This window comes from Haemorhous mexicanus, chromosome 4 (genome assembly GCF_027477595.1).
Source record: "Haemorhous mexicanus isolate bHaeMex1 chromosome 4, bHaeMex1.pri, whole genome shotgun sequence".
In the NCBI taxonomy this organism is placed as follows: Eukaryota; Metazoa; Chordata; class Aves; order Passeriformes; family Fringillidae; genus Haemorhous; species Haemorhous mexicanus.
The window spans coordinates 16,625,745-16,642,954 of record NC_082344.1 but is presented as its reverse complement, the minus strand read 5'-3'; the positions used below and the strand labels follow the sequence as shown (position 1 = coordinate 16,642,954).

At 48.8% G+C, this 17,210-nt stretch overlaps 1 protein-coding gene across 16 annotated transcripts in view; it reads right to left on the bottom strand.

The window, feature by feature from the left end:
- NUDT9 (nudix hydrolase 9) overlaps nucleotides 1-17,210 on the bottom strand; it is a 53,454-nt gene that overhangs the window by 7,101 nt on the left and 29,143 nt on the right. For 5 of the 16 annotated variants that reach the window (XM_059843864.1, XM_059843866.1, XM_059843870.1 and 2 more), the window contains 4 exons: nucleotides 9,439-9,512; nucleotides 9,298-9,339; nucleotides 8,562-8,816; nucleotides 6,538-8,443 (listed from right to left, as the gene is read on the bottom strand). The exons of 5 other annotated variants lie outside the window; for them this stretch is intronic. In XM_059843864.1, the coding sequence (XP_059699847.1) occupies nucleotides 7,187-8,443; nucleotides 8,562-8,816; nucleotides 9,298-9,339; nucleotides 9,439-9,512 (1,628 nt within the window). In that variant the 3' untranslated portion in view covers nucleotides 6,538-7,186. Of the gene's footprint in view, nucleotides 1-6,537; nucleotides 8,444-8,561; nucleotides 8,817-9,297; nucleotides 9,340-9,438; nucleotides 9,513-9,552; nucleotides 10,572-15,108; nucleotides 16,075-17,210 lie in introns of those variants that run through there. 6 more of the 16 variants (XR_009486143.1, XM_059843875.1, XM_059843869.1 and 3 more) reach the window with 5 other exon arrangements.

Below are 17,210 nucleotides of genomic sequence, written 5' to 3'. Positions count from 1 at the left end.
AGAAATCAGCATTGGTAAGGATGAGGATTCCCATGTCCCCCCATTGATCTCCATAGGGCTGGAGCACCAGGAGGGGCTGCCCTACTAGGCATTCAGGACAGAGATAGCCCTGCTTCCCATTGTCCCCAGCTGTGCTAAGCTGCCTGGCCTAGGAAAGCAGTGAGCATGTGCCTGGCTTTGAGCTTAAAATTTCATCAGGGCTTGGGAACAGAGAGTCCTGGTGGGAGGTGATTTTTAATGTAATTAAAGGGCTTCTGCTCCAGGCTGCTTAAAAAAATATGGAAAACTGACTATATAAACACATGTTTCACCCAAGGTCCCTAAAAAGCACCAGGATAATTAACATATGCTGAAGTGCCTTGTGCAGCCAGCACCCATGTTTAGCTCCTGGAGCGGGTGCTGCCCAGGCAGGCTACCAGCAGCAGCAACCTCACCGGCACCATGGTGGGAAACCAGCAGGGAACACAGCCAGCACATCTGAAACATTTCCATTTGAAATTTATTTTCTATTACTACTTTAAAATCATCACATGGCAGGCGTGGAGCATTGCTTTTGCAGGAACTCCATCTCTCCAAGGTGGGAGGGCTTAGAGTGATCACCCTTATGTCTGAAAGGAATCTGTTATTAAAAGTGAATGCAGGCTTTGAAAGCTTTATTAAATTATATCACCTTGCTGGAAACAAAACATAGAACAGCTTATCTGCCTCCAAAGAATGAAGTTTTAACCAACGTGGTCTAGTGGAAGGTGGGGTTTGCATCAGCCACTGGCTGCAGCTTTCTGCTGCAGCTTGCACCCAGCAAGGGCACCCTGTGCAGTTTGGGTGTACTTGCCTGGGCCCCTGAGGATCTCAGGGTCAGAGTGTCCCTGTCTGGCTCAGGCTGACATGGCTCCTAAGTCCAAATTTAGTTATTATTTTTGCAGAGCGGTAAATGAGCAGAGCAGAGTGCTCCAGCCCCACCCGGGCACACCGCAGGGCTGAGGCCACACCATCCTATTTCCATGCCCTGGAGCTATTCTGAAATGAAACCTCAGGGCCAAAAATAAGTAAAGAAAACAAAACCAGAAGGACACTTTGAGCATGGTGGGAGGAGACAAAGGTGTTGCTGCAGCTAGGGAAAGGGGCACCCCTGCCATGCAGCTCAGTGGCCAGGGCACCCCCAAAACCTGTACAGGAGTCACCTGAGCCCTGGCTTCCAGCTCTCCCCACAAACTGTCAGGGACAGGAGTGTGTGTGCCACTGTCACCATCTAGGGAGAGAAATGATGAGCAAGAAGAAGGAGCAACAGCATAAGAATAAGGAATGCCTCTCTTTCCCCTTACCTCTCAGAGCACAAACACAAATGCAAACCAGCATCAGCTGCACACACAGTTCATTATTCTTTTGCCAACGTCCAATTTTAGAATAAAAGTGTGAGGGGCGAATATCTAAAATGCACCTTGTATCAGTCTCCATTATCAGTACACAACCTTTATATATTGGCCCTCTGCAACTGAGTATTTCACATGATTTTCCTTTTTCTCTGAGTAGAAACCAGAAAAAAGGAAATTAATTCTATTTCCCAGCAAAATGCAGGCCAAGATAGCTCTGTAATGTGAGCACTTTGAAGCATCCTGAACTCTGGGAACCAAACCCAGCAAATCACTGAGGCTAGGTTGCAGCATTATCGCAAATCCCAGACTTGCCACCACCCAGGCCCTCACATGTTTAAGCAATATCTGTATATTGGATCTCCTCTGTTTGTTTGTTTTTCTTTTTTTCAGGAACAAGAAACTCCTCATCAGCCAGAGCAAGTTACCAGGTCCGGTCCCCCCAGCTGTCTCTGCCTCCATCCACATATGAGAGCTCTCAAACACATCCTCAGGAGAAAAAGCCAAATAAACCCCCCAAAAGATCTTATTTTTGGGAGGCAAGCAGGAAGATAGCCTCTGTTCATTGCAGAAGTAACAACCAACCACCTGCACATCCAGCTCAGGAACTGAGCTCTCTAACAAAGTTAAATCAGTGTCCCTGGACCTTCAGGCATCTGAATGGCATGGAAGCACACTGCTTCTGTGCTGCACTGGTGATGGCTGCCCACCTCCCTGCCACTGCATACACTGCTCTAACTTGGTAAAACCCCTGAGTCTGGCATTAAAAAGGCCCCACTTGCAGCAGAGACAGAGTGTGCTGTGTGTATCAGCAGGAACTTCTGCTCTTGAACTGGTTATTTGTTATCGTGTACACACATGAGTTGCAGAAGAGTGATGTATGTATCCACATATCACAGAATCACAGAATGCTTTGGATTGGAAGGGACCTTAAATCTCATCTAGTCCCAATCCCCTGCCATGGGCAGGGACACCTCCCTCCAGACCAGGTTGCTTAAAGCCCCATCCGAACTGGCCTAAATACATAGAGAAGTATGTGTCTTCTGCAAAAAGTACCTAGACGCTCAGGCACTCATTTCCCTTTTTTAAAAGGTGGCTTTATAAAGTTTTCACACTGTTGTAAAACTACTTTGCAGGTGAAACAACATCAGGTCTAGGACAGAAAGGGCCGATGTTGCCTTGGCCCCCCAGGTGCAGTTTCAGCCCCTGTGTTCAGCAACCCGATGCTTTCTGCTAAAATACAACAGCTCTTTGCAGCTTTGCATTTCAGGAAACGGGAAAAACTGAACTGCAAACTACTTGCTCACTCTGAAGGTTTCCATCATGAATTTGGGGAGTGCAGTACGAGAGGATTTAAGGTTTCCATCATGAGCTGGGAGAATGCAGTACAGGTGGATGCTAACACTTACACTTTACTTGTACTATCCTGTGGTGCCTGGCTTCTTGGGGCGGCGCTGGGGGAACTACAAAACTCCCAGGACATGGCTAAGCCAGGGATGGGAAAGTTATTTGCCATAAAAGTGCATGACAGTAAAGAGAGCTGGAAGAAAAATTTCCTTCAAGCATTCAAAAGGTTTGTAACATTTTGGGGTTTCATTGAGGTCAAAGGCTGTTTTCCCATGTCTGAGAGATTTCTTTTGTTTAGATTGATGGCCTCAGTGATTCCGTCAGAGGTTTTTCCTCCCCATTGAAAAGGACAGAGAAACGCAATCAAACTCTCCTGGCCCCACTGTGTGCTTGGAGAGGACTGGTTCCCACAACAGAATTATATCACAGAGGGCACAGATGAGACAATCCCATCAGACCTGAAGGGAGCCTACAAGAAAGAGGAAGAGAAGTTTCTTACAAGGGCATGTAGTAACAAGACAAGGGGAGGGGATGACTTCAAACTGAGAGAGAGAAGGTTTAGATTCAATACTAGGAAGAAATCCTCTACTGTGAGGTTGGTGAGGCACTGAAACAGGTTTCTCAGAGAAGCAGTAGGTGCCCCGTTCCCGGGAGTGTTCAAGACCAGGTTGGATGGGGCTCTGAGAAACTTGGTCTAGTGTCCCTGCCCATGGCAGGGGGGTTGAATTGAGATGGTGTTTAAGGTCCCTCCCAACCAAGACCATTCTGTGATTCCATCATTGTTTCTTCCACAGATTTTCCTATTTTGCTAAACACAAACACAGGCCAAGAAAAAGCCCTGCAGCCAGCTGTGGAACTCAGATCACCATGGGAAGCCCAGGAAATTTGTCTGCACTGTCAAAAAAGCCACTGCTGAATGGAGAGGTGGTCTGCAAGTACAGGGGTCTCTCTGTTTCTCCCACCAAATCCAGGAAAATAATGAGGTTGAATAAATACAGCTTGTATGCCATGGCTGCCCCAAGTTCAGCTGCCACAGCCAGGCTCAGTACTGCTGCCTCCCACCATTTCAGCCACTAGATACTTATTTAAAATAGAATTTTTTCTTCTTAGGACAAAAAACAAAAAAAAAAAAAAACCCAAACCAAACCATCAACAACAACAAAAAAAAAAAAAAAAAAAAAACACACACCAAACCAACAAAAACAAGAAAACTTTATTTTAAGGTTATACAAACTCATGCTTTCAAAAACCCAAATGGATCCAAAAATACCTACTTTAAACCCCAATGCTGATTTCTGGGTAAATTGCTGCATTCAGCTCTGGAGGCCACCCCCAATGCACAAAGAATGTCATGGGGATGGATAATAAAAGCGTACATTGACGTGGGCATTTTTTATCCCTGCCTAACCCATTGGGAAAAGTGATTCTGACAACTTCATCACATAATCATCCTGAAACTGGAGGCAGGAACATCTCCAGCGATGGCATAGCCTGTGGCTGACCTTCTCAGCTGCTTATCCTGCCAGCCCAACAGCAGAGAGCAGGAGTTTCCCCCTCCAATGCTCCCAGTGCACAGACACATGGCACAAAACCCAAATTCATAACCTCCTAAAAATGCCTTTAAATTCTCCCAAAGAGCATCTTTCGGTCACACTCCCTCTGCCCCTCCAAAACCTCACCCTGTGAAATCCTGCCCATCATCAAACCCTTCTGGATGTCAAGCAGGGTGGTCCTCCTTATACACGGATGAACAGCATTTGATAGGGATAGTCCGATACCACCAGTGTCCTCCAAAACCTTGCAGATGTCCTTGACAGGTTCTGGGCAAATCCCTGTGTGAGCCCAACATGAGCACCTCCCTCCCTGAGGCCAAGCAGGAGGTTTTCCCAGAGAAGGGCAATGCCCAGGAGGGATGGTCCCCTGGGAAGCTGTCCTGGCAGGACCAGCAGGCAGCAATCAGCTCTGGCACCGGCTCCCTGGCTTTTGGGGAGCAGCCAGCCAGCAGGAGGCAAGTTTTGGGCGTTGCTGGCCAGGACACGAGTGTAGTGGCAGCATGTCCCCAGGAACACACAGCCGGATACCCTCGGCCCTGTTTGCAAGGCACTCGTGCCTCCCGCTCGCACAACCCAAATCAATCCAGTTTTTCTCTCCACGCATGAAATGAGGAGGACGGGGACATGCAGTCCCCTGCCCAACTGTGCCAGGCTGCTGTGCACCCCAGCACCACTCCCACAAGGATGAAGATGGACACGTCATGAACAAATTTGTAAGAAGAGGTTTCACCCCACTCCTGAAACGTTTCCACTGTCCTACTCGCAGGCTGGGCTCACTGCAGAGCTGCACGCCTCTTCCTGGAGGAATCCGAAAAAAACTGCTCCATCCCCACCCCCGCCAGCTGTCGCTACGTGAACATCTCCTCCGACGGTCCCCGGGGTGTGACCCAGCCCTGCGACAGAGGCGGCGCCACAACGTCGCCGCTGCCTGAACAGCAACACCACTTGCTGTTCACGGGAGAGCTCTCGGCCCTGCCTGCCCCGCAGCCGCAAACACGTCATTACTCCAACTTTAAACTACAGCGACAGTGATGTGACCCAGACCTTTTGGCTGCAGCCCAACCCAAGATAGCCACGCTTGCTGTCTTTCACCCCAGTGGTGGAGCTGCACTCCAAGATTTTGGTGCCCATGACCCTGACAGGCATCACTGCCATCCCAGTATCCCCAACTATTCACACAACTGATGTGAGGGGTCCAAAAAATAAGGACCAGGTCACAGCTGAGGTATTCACAGTGAAGTGGGGACTAGTGGGATGAAGGGTCAGGAAAGAAGCTCATTCCCAAGGCAGCAGCATGGGGAAGTCACAAGTTTCAGAGTTGATCTCATACAGAGGCAGAAAAAGGTAATTCACAGGGTGAACATTAAAACATAATTTCCATAAAGACCAGGAGCTGTTCAGCTCCCAGCCTTCAAGTGGTGGAAACAGGCTACAAATTAAGTGTGGTTCTGCTATAAGTAGCAGAAAAAGATTTCATTCTTTTACTGGTTCTTGAATTTGGTACTGCAATGCTCAGCAGTGACACACACCCCTGAGACTTGACAGCTGAAAGGAATGTACCCACTCACCCTGGTCCCTTGGGGACCGTCCCCTGCAGAGCCACAACTCCATGCTGTAAAACTGCACATTAACACAACAGCCCAAGGCTTCACCTTCAGCATTGAAACCCACACTGTACTGCTTGTCTTGCACATGTGAACAAGGAAGAAGGGCCTGGGTGGCATTTAAAATAATGTGATTTTAAATAACATGTTGTTCATTGGCTGATAGGAGGAAAAAACCAACCAAATGTCACACAGAGTAAAACAGGCTTTATGCATGGTAACACCTTTACCTTGCTCACCTCTATCTCTGCTGCAGGGAACCTGGTACCAGGCGCCACCAGGGGCACACAAAGCCAGTGGACCAGAAGAGTCCTCATGCCCGGGGACACCTTTCCAGCACCTCAGGAAGAGCAGAAAAACCCTAGCTCACATTGCAGAAGGTGATGGCCCTAATATAGCAAAGCCTTAGGCCCAGCTCACTGGGGTCATCGGCCAGGTTTTCCACTCCACTGCGGATTCACCAAGGGGCAGGGGTGGCCTTTGGGGCACCTGGAAATAGAGGGAGTGGGAACACTCTCAGCTTTTGCTTTCCCCCTCCTCCCAGCATGCTGTGGCTCCCCACACAAATATCCTGCCCTTTGCTTCCTGCTCCTTCTGGTCCAGCCCCAAATTGCAGACCCTGACCCACCCAGGAGAAAAAACCAGCAACACCTCAAACCACACTACAGTGGAGTTTAGTGGTTTTAATGGTGATTAAGGAAATCAACAGAATATATTTCAGCTTTGAAATACAAGTGCAAAAAGGATACAGTATAATGTTTTCTGTACATTTCTTACAAAATAATAAAAATATTACATACATCTCATCCTGAAGTGGTACTTCACACCCTGCTGTGCCCATGCACCACATGTGCACACCAGCTGTAGCTTTTCCTTTTTATGTGCTGGACATAGGGTTAACGGAAAGCTCCAACTGGATTCTGGGCAGATGTGTTTAGGGCAGTGGTAGGTAAACACAAGGGGTGAACACAGGGACCAGCATGCCCAGCAGTGCCAAGCCATCACTGTGCCCCTCGGGCAAGTGGGCAGCATCACCCTGCTGGCACTTACAGCTCTCAGCTGCTCTCCAGTTTGATACAGAAAATACCCTTTCTTGCTGAGATTTGGAGTTTTCCCTGTGCCTGGCAACCCTTTCATTCCCTGTGTAGCATGCCCAGGCCTAGCTCTGGCAAACCCGACTCCATTTTAACCTCAGCATTAACCACTCCATTTTAACCATTTCTTGAGAAGAAGTCAACCAGGCTTTATGGCAAATAAATTAACCCCTCCCCCCCCCCACACCCTTCATGCCGCTGAGGCCACGGGGCGCAGGTCAGTACCCGTCCCGGCAGTCATTGTCATCATAGTCAGCAGCAGGCCTGTGGCGGAGGGCAACCAGCCGCTGCTTGAGGCCCCTGCTCTCCAGGCTCTGCAGGGAGCTGTCGTCCCCGTGGCTGCTGGACTCATGAGTGGCATCCTCCTGGGAGTGGCTCTCCATGTCATCCTCATCTTCCTGGGACTCACTGTTGTCACTCTCTGTGGACCTGCTGTCCTCACCTGTGTTGTCCTCTGGGCTGCTGTCATCCTCTAGCACCTCTGGGCTCTCAGCTGATGTGCTTGGCAGAGGAGGATTCTCATCCTCCTCTGACTCCTCCACAGTGGAATGGCTCTGGTCATCATCATCTTCCCTGGACTTGCTCAGTTCACTCCCTTCTTCCCTGGACTCACTGTCAGGTGTGGACAGCACACTCCTGTCCTCAGCAGAATCCCAGTCCTCCTGACCCTCCCAGGTTCGACTGTTGCTGTGCTCATTCAAGGTTCTCACCACCTCTGGAGTCTCCCCTGGCTCTTCATCTGACTGCTCATCAGTGGTCTCCCTGGACTCACTGTCCTCATCTTCCCTGGAGGGGCTGTCCTCCCCGTCCCCATCACGATCCCCATCCCCATCCTCCCTGGAGTGGCTGGAGCTTTTTTCCTCTGACTGGCTGTCAAGAGGCTCTTCTGACTGACTGTTGTTCTCTGTAGATGGGCTGTCTTCTCCAGAGTCACCATCCCCCACCTCGGGGGACCCACTGTCACCCTCCTCCCAGTGGTGGGAGCCAGCCCCTTGGGCATTCTCCCCACTGTTCCCCAGAGCATGGGGGCCAGCGTGGCGCATCCTGTAGCTGCTGCCCGGGCCATCAAAGACAGAGGGATCATCCCCCTGCATGGCTTCATCCTGGAAGTCATAGCTCTCCTCCTCCTGGCTGCTGCTGCTGGCCCCTCTGTGCCTGTAGCTGTGCCCAAAGCCATAGGTCCTGTAGCGTCGGTGGTCTGCCCCAATGCTCTCGCTGCTGCTGCTGCTGCTGCGCCCCACCCCAGCCCCAGCATCCCCAGGGCCAGTGTGATGCTCGTGTTCCCCTGTCCCATCAGCACCAGCCACATAGATAGGGTCTTTGCCCCTCTCTTCTTCCCAATTGGCATCGAAGGTGTCGTCCCCACTGTCATCCTCCTCGTCCAGGAACCCGCCGCCATGGGAGGGAAACCCATTGGCTCTGGTGCCGTAGTGGTCTCCATTGTCAGCATCATCAGTGTCACGTGCATCCACCTCCTATGGAGGTGAAAAACAGATGAATGCAAAGCCAAGCACAGCCTTGACCAATGCCAGCTTTGGGACCAAGGGAACTTTCCTGGCAGAACAAAACATTCCTCTCCACTCACTCACTCACCAGGACACCGAGGTCATTCCCATTGTGGGCTCTCGTGTCTTTGTGGTCCACCTGGTTCACGTGCTGAGCCTGCCCAACTCGGCCTCCCTCATCCTGGCCACTGAGTTCACCCAGCTCCTCATCCATGGCATTCCCACCCGCCAGGTCCCTGGCAAGCACATTTTCCCCTGTCTCTGGACCGGCAGGATGATGTCTGCCATCCCCACAATCTAGGTGGTTGCCCAGCTTGCCGATGTAATCTTCATTTGTGGTATCCTGGAGGCAAAACATGACATGGTGCTTTTGGTTTATTAAACACCAACCACAGTACATTTACTGCTGCTGCTGCAGGACCTCACTCCCAAGCCATGCAAGAGCTCAAGTCTTTTCTATTTCTTGCACCTCAGTCCTTTAATTATTTCTGCAGATACAAAATAAAATGGTAGACACCAACAAAAGGGCAGCCCAGAAAAGCCCAAGCTGGGATAGTTCAGAGCACAGAAACTCCTTTTTTCAGGGCCAGCACAGCAAAAGGTGTCAGGTGAACTGGGAACTTTTTCAGGAAGGCAAGTCAAAACAGGGTGAAACCAACCCAGTTTGAAAACACTGAGCAGACAGACAAAGCTCAAAGACCCATAGAAGCAGCAGATCCCTCCTAGGTTCCTGGTCCAAGGATGCCTGCCTAGGGCTGGCTCCCCATCCCAGACTTGCTCCCTGAGGGACTGCTCCCTGTGGGACAGGGGCACCTGTGGCTTACCTCCTGCAGGGTGCTGGGGTGGGCAGGTTCATGGCCAGGCACCTAAACACATCCAGGAGACATTTGATCAGTGATCAGTGTGCCTTGGCTGGGCAAAACCAAGGGGTTTGGGGTGGGAATGTCAGTCCAGAGGGTACTTACAGGGTAAGCACAGGCCACAGCCCATAGGAGTGGCACCAGGAATGTAGCCCTCATGTCAGTCGTGGTCCCTGTGGCTGCAACAAGGAATGAAATATTTGCAGGCTAGAGCAAAGCCTTTGCATGTGCCTCTGGCTGGAACTTGGTCCCACAAAGCCCTCCCAAATCACAGTGCTCAGCCTGGCGTGTCATCAAACAAGCCAGGGATTTGTCCTTGTGCCACCTCCTGGCACGTCCTGTGCAGAAATCTCCCTTTAGTTTGGGATTTGAAATACCCAGCCATGTACTGGCAGATTTTTTGTCTGAGCATCATTAAGGAACAGGAAAGCTCTCCTGAGCTTCCTGTTCCCATAGTAAGGTCACCACTCAGCTGAGCTCAGAGGTTGTGACAGGAGCCTGCACCTCAGATGGGCAGCACTGTGAGACTGCAGAGCTGCACCTCCCACCTGGAGTGGTCCCCATAGCCTCATAAAATCTCCTACCATTCCAAAGTAGAGCATCCCAATCAGATAACGCCACAGACAGCTGCATCTCCAGAGCCCTCTGGGTGGGCACCCAGCAGCATTGCTGCCTGGCAGGCAGATAAAGCAGTGGGGGCTTTCCTCCAGCTCTGCTCTCATTTTCCAAGCATCTTCTTTAAGCCCAGCCCAGCATCTCTTCCCTATAGGATACACTAACCACACTGAACATCATCCTGCACCCAAAACATGCTGGAATGAGCACACTTCTAATTTCTTCCCTGACAAAGTAACACCTACATCCCAGATGATAAGCCTCCTGCTTTCAACCAAAACTTGTGAGGAAATCTTCAACCCTTTTCCCAAACATTGCCATTTTCCCTCCAGGCAATGCCAGATCAACCCAAAGAAACCAAGACCTTTACCTCAAGGTGTGATGCAAGCCTGTGTCTCCTGTGGTGCTGGAGAAGGGATGAACTGGCTGTCTGTGTTGGAATGCTCCAGGCTGTGTGTCCCAAGGTGGCCAGGCAGGCATTTAACTGCTGGTTAGTGCCAGCCCCAGGCCGGGGGCAGCCAATGGCACCACCGGGCAGCGCTGCTGTGCCTGGAGGTGTCACCAGGAACTGGCCTCCCACACTTCCTCTGGCCTCCACCATGACACCAGCCCTAAAAAAGCTCCTTGTGGTTGCAGGATGATGAGATGGGAGGGCAGTTAATGACAGACTGTGCTGGCCCTGGGTTTTGACTGCTAAATTTATCCCATTCACACATTTCCCTCCATGACACACGCAAACAACTACAGCATCACCCACGCCAAGCATTGGACCCCATCCCAGGGATGACATCTTCCTAACCTGTACAACCTAACCTTGGGAGCAGAGTTTGCCCTGTGCCATAGGCCAGGGTGCTGAAATACACAGGGACCATTTCCCTGCCAGGTCTCAGCCCTGTCCTGTACCTTGGGGAAGGAGTACAAAACCACCTTAGAAAGAGAGTACTCATCTTATTTGCATGCCCACACAGGTACTTGTACCAGGAAGATGGGAATTACTAAATGGAGGTGTATAGGGAGCATCACACACTCTGCACTGAGTGTAGCATTCCAGTGCTCCTTCCAGCTGCTGGACAGGGAGGGGATGCTACCTCTGCTCTGGAAAACTCAGGCTACAATATATGCCATGGGGACATGGACAGGGTTGCAGCTTTGCTGACATTCACAGGAGATGCTGGCACTGTGAAATAAATGACTGAAGGAAGCTTGGGCAGGGTCAGGATTGAGCCAGGGCTCTGTAAACTGCAGGATGTCTGAATTAGCTCAAGCTGTAGAAAACAGCACCCATATGGCATGCCTCGTGCTGGACAGAGCATCTTGTGAAACCAGACATGTCAGTCTGCTGCTGGGTGTAATATCATCCTCACAATCTCCTGCTGTTCTCCCCCTCATTACCAGCCCACAGTCCACGTGTGTCCGTCCTGCGAGGACTGCAAGGTGCTGCATGTGATGAGTATAATTTTTCTCCTTCCTCCTGCACCCCATGCAGGGAGGCCCCAGTGCCACTGTGGCCCCACTGCTTTCCCCACAGCCCTATGACCTCAAGATGGTCACCATCAAGCTGCTCATTCCTGTGCCCATACCTTTAGCAGATGTTTTCCCTCTTCTTCCCCACCTGACCTCTGACGCAGATACCGTGGGATGTATTTTCCTTTTGACCTGTGTCAAAATTATACCCCTGTCCCCAGACAGACATGAGTTCATGTTGCCAACCTTTTTTAAGCGCCCCCAACAATTACCATATTTTGTCTTTTTCTTTTTTTTCCTTTTTTTTTTTTAATGTCAAACCTGCGTTTAACTTAGCCCCAAAAATCTGGTGGTGCCTCACGTCCAGGTGCTGTGGTGCAAGAAAGAGATAAACACCAAGATCTGCGTGCCCGGCTCTTTTATGACACGTCACCCATTGCCCCACCAGCCACTACCCCAAGATCACTTCCCTCCTTTGCAACGGCCCTGAGACACCCACAGCACCAGCACACCCAACAATGCTCTCTCTGACAGCACACTGACCTGACCCACACCCCTGTAATCTCCAATAGCCCTGGGTCCATCAATGAGGTCTGTGCCCCAAATCCCTTCCAGAGATCATCCTACAGCATTATCCAGATTGCCAAAGCAGATCTGCCTGTGTTTTTCAAGTAAAGGAAACCCAGCTGACATATTGCAACCTTACAATTAGCCTTACAAAGAAAAAATAATGTTAAGGATTATTGTTGTTACATCAGAGATGAGAAATGGATTGAGGAGGGGAGCTGCAGCTGTCTGTTGGGTGTTTTAAATGCCACTGGGCATTTTCCCAAGTCCTACCCTACCAAGATGCTCAGTCCTTGGAAGGAAGATGGGGGAAGCCTGGCCAGGCTAAAGTTGGCACTCTCAGACTACCAGGGAGTATGTGGCCAAGTCAGAAACTAGAAAACTGGCAGGGCTGGTAAGAAGATGCAGAAGATCCTCTGTTTAACAGTCTGGACTGCGTAGTGTTCATGAGAACAGAGGAAAAAAATGAGTGCAGACAGCAGGAGGGATAAGAGACACCAAAGCCAAAAGACAAGCTGGCACTACAGCCAGCCAGCTGGCAGAGAAAGAACATAACAAGCTGCTCTCCTCCACTAATCGAGACAGCTCAGCATCAAAAACTCAAGAACTAAATAGTGTTGAAAAAAACACTGTTCCCTCTTTTGTTTTCTAGTCCAGGGTATTTTAATAATATTAATGTTGCTGGTGCACTTCTCTCCTGAGTAGACTTAAGGATTTTGACAGCAGCATCAAAAGGAAAAGGATCAATGAATGAGGGAAGTAGGGAAGACTAGGATGAGAACAGTATCCAAGGCACATGTCCTCAGCATTCAACCAAACACTCAGTACCAGCTCCTACCTTATGGTCAGATCCAAATCCAAATCCCTTTCCTCCACACTTTCTGGTGACAGGTGTTGTAACACAGTTTCATTTTGTTACCTGAGTAAACATTGTCTGCAATTCATAGCATTAACATGACACAGAACCCGGTAGCTAATGACGACATTTTAGGTGTTTGAAGAGCAACACTGATATTCCAATTCCTTCTGGGAGCAAGCCCCATAGCTACAAATGCTGTGATATGGAACTACCAGCATGTTTGTCACAGCACAGAGCCATGCACAGGCTTGATTTCTTCTAAGCCTCTAAAATTTGCTACTTCACCTTGCTGGAAAAGAACATCTCACAGGAGCCTGAGTCCAGGGATCCTGAAATACAGACCCGCACAAGGCACCCGCTAATGCCAGACCTCTGCATAAGATCAACAGCCCTCTTTCCTGGCGTCCTGTCAGCACAGGGGTAGGAACATTAACCCTATTCCATGTCCACCATGGAGTTTTCTCTACAGCCAGACAAAAAAAGGCACTTTAAAAGCGCCAGTCATTTGCTCTATTTCAGGCACCTATTTCAGACATCACAGATTGCTTGAAGTCTGTGTGACACTGTCAAAGGGAGGTGTTGACCCTATCCTACTCACAAGATGCACCATGCCCTTTCCCAAAACCTATGCGAGGCAAGCTCCCTAAATCCCTCACTTCCCATGTCCTGTGCCAGCCTCACACTCTACATATGTCTATTTATGTCATTTTTCTACCATCCTACTCTGAGCAATGACCTCCAGCAAAACCAGCACATCGCCCCGATGGTCTGTGGGGACAAAGTTTCACAGGTGTTGTACCTGCTCTGTGCAAAGCAAAACACATGGAGCAATAACTGCTATCCACATCATGCCCACTGCAGCTGGAGCTCATGGCTGGACAGGTGCTTTGTGCCATTCCTCCCAGATGTATGTGACTGGATTGTCAGGTCCTATTAATCTATAGTCATCCATCAACTTGGCTGAATTCACTAATTTGAGGCTGTGACGTCATCAGATGTGGATAAGGATGTCTCATTTCTGCCTGGCCACTTTCAGATCCAACACACCTTCCTGCACACAGGCACTACTGCATCTTGCTGCCCTCAGTCAAAATAAGGGCAGGGGCAGATGCTCAGCTCTGCCTCACAGCAGGGACCTGTTTTGACAATGCTGGCACAGCTACCAGGTAGCTCCAGTGACACTGGGCTGTCAATAGCTCAGCACTGACAGCAGTAATCATAGAGACACTAGAGGGTAATTACAGCTCCTAACATCTAATTCAGAATACAATATCTTTTACAAACACTTCCTGCTCACAATTCAACCCCTTGGGAGGTGGGAGCAGTAAGTATTTGTCAATCACAAGCTGGAAGTGAAACAATAAACAGCCTTAATACGAAAAGCTTTCTGCAGCCTCAATATGAAAAGCTTTCTGCAGCTTTCATCCTGTGCTTGCTCCAACTGGAATCCAACAGGAATTGCAAAGATCTGGAAAGCAGCATAGTGTCAGTGCTCTCAGGAAGGAAAATATAGCAGCGATCAGGGGTCAGCCTTGCCCCTGATCACACCAGTAAACTGCTCAGGGTGACATAGGGGCAGTTGTGCTGTTTCTGCAGGTCAGGTGTGTGTATGTCTCCTGAGTCACAGCACCCTGATTTCTTGTTGGAGGGGAGAAAACATCAGAAGGAAATGACTGGTGGAAAAGATTGTATGAATCATGCACTGCAGGAGTGGAAACGGGTAATGTGAAGGCACAAGCTGCCCAGAGGGAGCAGAGAAGTCAGGACAGGGCTGGTAGCTCAAGGGATGAAGATGTCTATATGGAGAGCCAGACCCTCTTGGAAGAACCGTCAGGAGTCCTCTGATTCCTGTACTGTCATTATGGCTCTCTTGGGCTAAATTTATTGCTGTTTGGTGTAGCTGGACAGGAAGCACTACCACAGTCCCCTGGGAGCCTGGAAAAACTGACACCAAGGGTGCAGCTCTGAGCAAGAGATCATCAGCAATCTGGCTCATACATCCAAAGGGTATTTCAATCCTCAAAATCCTAATAACTTTAAAACAATAATATAAGGAACCAAAAAAAAAGAGAAAAACCAACCAAACAAACAAACAAAAAAAAGGCAAAAAACCAAACACAAAAAAACCAAAAACCACCACCACCAAAAAAATACTGAACCTGAAACCCCTCACTACCAAAACCCAAGCAATGCCAAACAACTCACAAAGCTAGAGAAGTCTCAACTAATACAACCTCAGAAAATAAAAGCATAGCACATCACACATCCGGTGACTTTCATCTGGTTCACAATTTAACAATTTATTAATTATTATTATGCGAGTGCTGTACCCACATCTTCCACAATATTCTACATTGCACAAAGGTCTATGCAACAAAAATCCCATAGCAGCTACATGCTTATGATAAACTGCTTTTCAGCAAGAAACAAGTATTAAATCCAAGGAGATGTTTCTTGGTTTTTCGTGATTCCTAAAAAGGTTGTTAAATACTGGGGGGAGGGGTAGGCCAAGCTTAAGCAGTAAAGGCGTGTTCTGAATATCAGAGTAACAAAGAAAAATCTGGAATAGTTTACTGGATGTTGTTTTCCTGAAAACAGTATGTGGGATTGTTGGTGACAAACCTGTATAAGCATTCAGCCAGCAGCCAAAACACTGGTGGGCACTTCCCAGGGAAGCTGTGCACAGCTGACTGTCAGCACCCTAAAATACAGCACAGGAACATCACCATGGCAACTGACAGCAGCCACCCCTGATCCTGAGGCAGGGATCTGCATTTCTGCTCCACTTTCACAGGGACTGCAGTAGGAATTGAAGCTGATTGCTTTTAAGACCTACATTTATGAGATCTTCAACTTATTCCCTCAGTAGTTAATTCACCCAATTCAGATACCAGTCTTAAAGGCTGGATCCAGCCTTCACCCTTCCTTGATGACTTTAACACTCTTCCTACTCCCTAACCATTCCACCCCCACCCCACCCCCCACTCCCCGCCCCACCAGGTTGTTCTTTGTAATTTCAAACCAATCACCTTAAATGAGCAGCTGTAAATGACAGATGAATTCTTACACAACTCATTCACACTTTGTTAAACTTCCAGTAGAATTTAATGGTATACCTCACAGCAGCTGCATATGTGTGATTGCACATGCCAATCAATACCTTTTGACTCAGTCCAGTTCCTCTTCATTATTCCTGCTGGAATACTCTCTCATTACTGGTGGTTTTTTTCTGAATGCTGAATGCACAGAAGATTATTACACAGGAGATTAGAAGCAGGAATCTTAAAAAAAAAAGCTTATAAGAAATGAATACTGGGTAAGCATTAACTCTCATGCACAGAATTTGATTTTGCATAACCAGTCACAAACAGAAAGATGTGAAAATATGTTTGATATGCAAGCAGGGAAGACTGATGCAAACAAATGAGAGCAAGGTGTTATCTGGGGAAGCACGGTCGAGAACATGTGCTGCCTGTTCCCTACCTGCATGGTCCCACAGCAGGAGCAGGAACACAAAGCTCCCCTCCAAATTTTTTAGTAACTTCAGGGCTTCAGTTATTGACAAAACCTTTCCTGAGGGTTTCTAGTATTTCTGACTCCTGACATATCTGCAAATTCCAGCACTGTCTGCTCCAGTCACATACGTAACTGTGCTGTGGGAGCAGCCCTGCTCTGCCCAGATGTAATTACATGGTACACTTTGTGGCTTTCTACAAGGAAATAGCATCATCATCTCTGTCTTCCACCAGGCTCTTCTCCAGAACTAGCCCAAATGGGAATGCAAAGCCATGAAAGGACTTCCTTTGTCTGCCCAATCACAGAGGATCACTGGAAGTGTCACCCCAGCTTATGTGCCAGGGCATCCTTTTACCTTCAGCAGGGTCTTGGCACTCCTTATTGAAGAAATCAGGCCAGAATCACAAAAGTTGATCCATCTCACCCATAATCCTCCCAGCACTGTGGGCTTAAGCACTTCACTACCCAGCCCACGTTCAAATCTTGCCCATGCCCACAGCCATCATCTCTTCATATGACTAATGTGCTACAGCAGGTAAGCTCAAATCTTTCCGTTCCCTCCAATTGAAAAATAAATGGAATAAAGGGAGGTTTCAGTTTGATTCACTTCCCCTTTGTTTTTCCTTTCAATGAAACCAAAGCCCAAAACAAAGCCAGTGTGAGCTAGCTGAGCATTAGTGCACTCAAAGAGGCATCATCAAACCCCATTCAGGTTGTGATATTTTCCAGAAAAGCCATTTCCCATTAACAAACCAGCCCTTGCTGTGCTGTACCAGGACAGCCCCACCACCAACAGGGGGCTAATAGTCATGATTCCATCACAGTGGTACAGCACAGGGAAATGCTCCATGATGGA